Source organism: Pocillopora damicornis, chromosome 12, assembly GCF_964200805.1.
Source record: "Pocillopora damicornis chromosome 12, jaPocDami1.2, whole genome shotgun sequence".
NCBI classification, from domain to species: domain Eukaryota; kingdom Metazoa; phylum Cnidaria; class Anthozoa; order Scleractinia; family Pocilloporidae; genus Pocillopora; species Pocillopora damicornis.
The window spans coordinates 5,456,485-5,463,294 of record NC_142681.1 but is presented as its reverse complement, the minus strand read 5'-3'; the positions used below and the strand labels follow the sequence as shown (position 1 = coordinate 5,463,294).

Here is a 6,810-nt window from a genome sequence, read left to right as displayed (position 1 = left end):
CCAAAGCCTTGTGGGACTGCGCCTGTTTGATTTCGTGTTTTGCACCAGAAAATGGCGGGTAGAAGCAAAAATACGTCAGACAGGTTTCTTTCTCCTGCATATTTCCAAGTTACAAGGCCTAAGATCCCCTCACAGCAAACCACTTCAGCTCCCAGGAAGCTTCTGCCTCCATCTGAATATAATGTTGTGAAAGATCAGGGCGAAGAAAGTGAAAAAGTCCTCGTTGAAATAGACATATTGCAGAATGAAAATAGACAGCTTCGAGAGCAACTTAAGAGATCTAAAGAGGAGGAAATACGACTTGAAGGGGAGATACGAAAGAGCAGGCTTCTGGTGCAGAAGGGTAGAGTCGATGATGCCCTTGATCTGAAACAAATGGCTGAACTTCACGAGGAAAATCTCTCGCTGCAATCAGAAGTTAAGAAGCTTAGAGCCACAAACTCGAAACTTAAAATAGATGTTAAAGAGGTAAAAAGTAACTTCGAAACAGATTTAGGAAGATGTGAAGCCGAGCTAGAGAAGGCGCACACGTTGATAAAAGAGCTTAAAGCTGAAATGAGGCAAAAGGAAGAAATATTCGAGAGAGAGGTGGAGAGTTTGGAGAAACGCGCTAGAAAGCAGATGACAGTGGTGAAAAGTTTGAAAGCTCAAGTGAAAAATGCAGAAGAGCAAGTGAAGATTGACAGGAATGGATTTGAGGAGGTGATCAGTAAAAATGAATTTGACAAGTATGAGCAAGTCAAGGCAATTCAAAAGACTTTAGATTCCTGTGAAGTGAAGTATGCCAAAGAGTTACATGCTCTCAAAGATGAGATCTCCAGTAGAGATGAGATATACTCTGCTACAAAAAGAAAACTGACTACTACAGAAGAGGATATAAATGATCTTAAGGAAAAACTGAAAGAAAAAGAAATGGAGTGTTCAACAGTCATAAAACAGCATCAAGAAAAGATAAGGGATAGCCAATTATACTATGATAAAACTCTGATAGATCTTAGCAGGAAACTAGAGGAACAAACACTTTCTCATCAAAGAGAGCTACAGAATTTGACAGGTAAATAAAATGCTGATCATTAAGATTCAAAACTTCATTGTACATGCACCACATCTTTCCACATCAACCCAATCCTCATGTAAATATCTTGAAATAACAAAGACCCAATCATAATGAATAGTATTCTTCACCTTAGTAATGAAGAAATCAGAGCTGTAAGTGAAAAGTGGTAGGGACCAAAACAACAGTCCAGTCTACTACAGTTAGCCTGCTACTTTCACTTTATTTTACTATAATCTATGATAAAAAAAAAATCACCTTTATTGAAGTATCATTGAAAAATTTGTACAGCATCCATTTTCCCTTATGATATTACCCCTGAATCGCACAGTAAGGTCACAAGAATAAAGATTCTCCTTACAATATAGCCCCAAATCACACATTTATATCACAAGAATACAGGAAGTAATCATCAACTAAAGAAGCTCTTGATTACCAAACAAATTCTCCCTGCTGCCACCTTTGGAAATGTGAAGAGATCAGTATGGAAATTGTGCATACTAATCTGATAGTTAAAGGGGTTTAAGAGAGTAGGGAATGTGACCTATGGTGTGAATGGGATTATTTAACTAAGTTTGGAACAATGCAGGCAACATTTACACACTCATTTTGATTATCTGGAAATTTTCTTTCATTAGCATGACTATGCAGTAGTGTTATTTTAGTCAGTTAAGAGTCACATTTTAATGTTGTTCCTATGCTTATTTTCTTATGTGAATTTTAAAACACTCTGCCTGCTTACAGAGGAACTTAAAAAGAAAGATGAAGAAGTGAAGTCCCATAGCTTGATTGTTGATCAGTTAAGAGCTTATATAGGAGAGAACTTGCCAAACACACAGCTGGAGAAACTCCAAAAAGAGCATGAAGAGGCAAAACAAACTGTGACCAGCTTGATACAAGAAAATGAAAATCTAAGATCCACTGTGGAACTCCTTAATGTGAGAATTTCATCCATCAATGAAATCCTCTCCATTCAAGAAAAAGATTTGATGAAGTTTCAAGCAAAATCAAGTGATGGTGCAGGGCACGATGGAGAAAGTTTGCTTACAAAATGGAGAGAGAAAGTGTTTGCCTTGCTGATTCAGTTAAAATCACAAGCAATTATGCGCGAGAAAGAAGAAAGAAATGAGAAGGCTCAGGTAAGTTACCTTGGGTGAAATGAATTAAAAATAACTGGATTTACTTGAATAGGAAATACCACAGTAATACCAAATTCTGATATTTGTATCCCAAAAGGTTTTTTGAAAAGTAGAGTTAACTTTCTCAAAAAAAATGCTCATGGTATTACTGAAGAGTAATCCTATAAGTAAACTTTCTTCCTAAAGGAAAGTTGGCCTTAGGGTTCATAAGGTGAGTTCAGTTTTATGAAAGTAACTTAAGAAAACCAGCCATGAGAACTGACTTCAAAAGAAGAGAAGTTTTTTTTTTCTCATAGAGATCTCTGTCAAGAGTTCACTGTAAATGAAACTGTGTAAATAACACAAACTTTCTCACTACATATCAGATATGATGCATAAATTGTCCAATCACTTTGTCAAATGACAAGCATGAAATGTAATCTTTCCTATAAGGGCTTGTGTTGGGCTGTTGTTTGAAATATTTTTTTTCTTTGATTTGGTTAAACAACAGCTGTGAAAGATTAGCACAATGATTCTGGTGAAATACTTTTGCTTAAAATTCTATTCATCAACAAAAAGTTTAACCTTAACCCTTTAACTCCCAGAGGTGATTATCATTTAACTTCTCCCTATAATATCCATACATTATCCAGCAAACAGGTAATGAGAATACTCAAACTCATCAGGTAGAAGTTGTTGTTTTCATTTGATCTAATGCCAAATTCCTATAACTAATTTACAAGGAAATGTGTGGCAGCTAGAGGGGAGAATTAACAATTAGATCTTGGGAGTTAAAGGGTTAAGCAGAGAGAGCCTCACACTGCCAATCTTGATACTCTTGTCTTTTATCTCAAGCTGAAACATCTGATGACAGAGCTGGAAGAATCTCAGAAGGAAGTAGCCAAGTTGACACACATTTTAGCTGACAAGAAGGCTGAACAGCAAATTGAAGTCAATCGAAACCTTGTTTTAGAAAGGCAACTCGAGAAGTGTCAGCAGAATGAGAAAAGGCTCAATTCTTTCATTTCACAATTTCAAATGTGTTCCAGCAGTCTCCAGGAAGTTGCACGAAAGACGGAATCTTTTATAGAACATGTTGGGACACAAATGGAGGAGGCCTTCAAGAAACTTGCTACATTTTCTCAGCGTATTAGCTTTGCAACTGGGAGAGTTCAATTTCTTCAAGGTGATATGCACGTTTCTATAATTATACTGAATTCATATTATTGAGTTATATGTTTAATTTCTTGTGGAAATAATTGAGAGAAAAGATACACAGTTCCTCTCTTAAATTACTATTCAAGCTGTCTCATAAATAAAATGCAATAGAGGTTGTCGCATAACCTCTCCTTTAGTTTTGGAGAAACACTTGTCTAGAAGGGATGTATCCAGATAATTAAGAGTCAAAGGGCAGAGAAAAATAGTGTCAAGTTTGTAACCTCACTTCTCACTAGTAACTCATGAAAATGCATCAAAGATGTGAGGTTGCAAGAAAGAAATTTGTAGAAAATCCATATAAAACAGGAGCCCTCTTTAAATTATCCAATTCTGTTTCTGTTTGGAACACATTTCATTACCAGTTGGTTTCAAAAACAACATTGTAAGTAGCCACATTTTGATATTAATTATTAGGAAATGTGTTAATATAAGCAAAAAACAAACAAACAAACATCATAATGTTAGGACTGTTTCCTTATATAGGGCTTCTAACACATCATGAGGCACAGTTGAGAAGTGAACTATCAGAAGCAATTAATAAAGCTGCTGAAACTGGGCGATCAATATCAGAAGGTATGTACAAAATATTTTTTCTCATTAAGTCTTCCATAGATTTTTTCTTAAATCTTTTTATTGTCGGTGCTATATATTATTTATTTTGACAGGCTCTCTTGATGCATCCTTAATTTTTCAGGAGAGATCACAGAACAACCACAGACAAGTCTGTCATGTGAACAATTGGTATCAGAGGTCAAACAGCTAACGAGAGAAAGGGACCATCTTTTAGCTCAAGCCAGGAAGGATTCAGAGACTTTAGAGAGAAAAGAGGTGGTAATTAGAGCTCAGTATGAGGAACAACTGAATGACTCTGCCATGAAAATATCACAGGTATTAATCATGTTCTGCTGAGAACCCTATGAAGAAGTATCCAAGGCAAAAAGTACCAGACTGTCTACCCCAAAGTTTACTTTTAACCTGTTCTAGAATCATGTTTTGAAGGAGATGCCAGTAGCACAAAAAAAGGGAGAGGGAGAAAAGGGAAAGCAGGGGGCAAAGGAGAGTGCTAGAGACCCCCCCCCCCCCCCCTGCCAGACCCTTGTTGATTTTTGTTTCCTTACTTCCTCTTTTTCATTCATCTCCATTTACTGAAGGCCTGGCACAGTCTATTTAAATGAGAGAATGCTTGATCACAATTTGTATTCCCTCGAATGTTTGTGAAATATAATGAAAGTTGTAAATTCTTTATGGGTGTGTTAGCTTGGACTAGCATTCTGTGACTAAGACATATTGGAAATAGACTTAAATGTAAGCCTCTGGTTTTTCCTGTAGCCTCTCTATCTGTCTCTTAACCCTTAAACTCCTAAGAGTGACAAGCATCTAATTTCTCTGTACATTATCACCCCTAAATCAATCATTAAGATCTCAAGAATAAAGGAAATGATCACCAACTAATGAAGCTCTTGATTGTTGAACAGATTCTCCTTCTTGGCACCCTAGGAAATGTACAGAGAATAGAATGGAGAATATGCTTACTGATGCTAGAGTGTCAAGGGTTAATATAAATTAGGAGACCAAGTCCTCCACAATATTTTCCAAGCAATGAGTAATATGAAGTCATCAGAATAAGTACAATTGAAATCACCTGGAATGTTATATTTCTTCAGTTGGAGTCGTTCTTGAAGGATGAACGAGAACGAGGAGCCATCCTTAATGACAAGTTGCAAACTGCTGAAGTTGAATTGTCAGAGAGATTGGAGACAATTGAATCACTCAAAACAGAAATGGCAAAACACAAAGATGTGGCTGAAAAAAGTAAGTGTGAGGTTTTTAGATGCTTGTGTCTAAAAAAATAAAAATAAAATGTTAACCCATTGACTATTCTAGATAAAAGCCTGTTAACATGCTTAAGCAACAGACAGTTTATGGCTTTACTCATTCTCCAGCTCTAGACAAAGTTTTACAAGCAGAGCAAGCAAGATACACTGAGGAATTTGCAAAGCTTGAAAAGCAATTCAATGATGTGCGACGTGAACACACAAAAGCAGTTGTGGCACTCAGGCAAGCAGAGCGAGTGGTTGAAAGAGAGAAGGAAAAGGCAGCAGAACAGCTCTCTCTTCAGCAGAAGGAATATGAAATGAAACTGGAGAAATGCTGCTCACAACTGCGAAATGTGGAAAAGGAAAGAAATATGCTCATGGCTACAGTCAGACAGGAGGGTTTCAAGGTTCCCAGACATAAACCAAGGGAGTTTTCTGGTGAGAATTGGACAAAATCCCTCTACACCCTAGCATTAGTAGTCATATTCTCCACACTGTTCTCTATAAATTTCTTGTGGGACTGACAAGGAGAAATTGTCAACAATCAGGAAATTTGTAAATTGCATTTGATTCATGGGTGATACTTTAGGGAGAAATTGGAAGCCAGTCACTCCTAGGGGGTTAGAGGGAAACATTGCCAAAATGTTATAAGGAAGAAAGTGGTATCATTGCTATTACTATTATTATTGTTATTATTATTATTATTATATTATTATTATTATTATTATTATTATTATTATTATTAAAGGGTTAAGACTTTTTTCCTCCCAATCTCTGTACTAACTGATATTCATTTAAGTACATGAACTTGATCCAAGTTCTCAATGAGGATACTTCATTTATGAATTAAAGGTGTTGTACACAAATGCTTACTGTTCCTTGCTATTGTTCTCTTTGACAGATGGTCTGGAGGAGGAAGAGAAAGAAAACAGAGAGCAAGTGCCTCTTGATGAGAAACCACCCATAAAAACCAGTAGAGGGAAGACTAGAAGACACAAGGCTGCAAAACCTGTTCAATCTGAACCAGGAATTCCATCTACTGCAGCAGTACAAAGAGAAAGACAGAACATCCATGTTACAGAAGGTGGAGCTGAGGAAGAAATGAACTTGATGCAGGTGACATCTGTGCTGAAAGACCTTCAGTCACTCTCAACTGCTCTGCTGAACATGGACAGAGAGACTGATGATTCTCAACATTCATTGTAAATGAAATTTTTCAATATGTGAATGGATTTCAGTTTTGGGAAATAAAAGTTTTAAGTATGTTTATAATAGACAGAAGTGCATTACTGCATGTTTATGACCCCCAGATTTAACAGTAAAGGGTCCAATGGGAATGTGTCCAGAGCTTTTCTATCAAAACTTCAGTTAACATAAACCCGGGTGATATCAAATTTAAATCAGACTTCATAACAGTGGTACATTTGTTTGTTATTTAAGGGGGCAGTGTTGTAATTGATAAAGTCATTTTCAACATCATAGAAAAAACCCTCAAAGTTTCTCCCACAATCCACAATGAGGGGAATGTCATGCTTGTGTGCTCAATCCCTATTTTAGTTCTGACAACAATGTATGGTACATTATATTGCCTCAATTCTCAGAT

At 36.6% G+C, this 6,810-nt stretch overlaps 1 protein-coding gene across 1 annotated transcript; it reads left to right on the top strand.

Annotated features, from left to right (window-relative positions):
- Window positions 1-17: 17 nt before the first annotated feature.
- Window positions 18-6,483, top strand: LOC113670592 (coiled-coil alpha-helical rod protein 1-like). The gene is made up of 8 exons (XM_027186756.2): window positions 18-1,054; window positions 1,799-2,193; window positions 3,028-3,358; window positions 3,874-3,963; window positions 4,085-4,278; window positions 5,055-5,202; window positions 5,334-5,645; window positions 6,109-6,483. Exons 1-8 carry the CDS (start codon window positions 52-54, stop codon window positions 6,411-6,413), a joined length of 2,778 nt encoding a protein of 925 aa, XP_027042557.2. The 5' UTR covers window positions 18-51; the 3' UTR covers window positions 6,414-6,483.
- The last annotated feature ends 327 nt before the right edge of the window (window positions 6,484-6,810 follow it).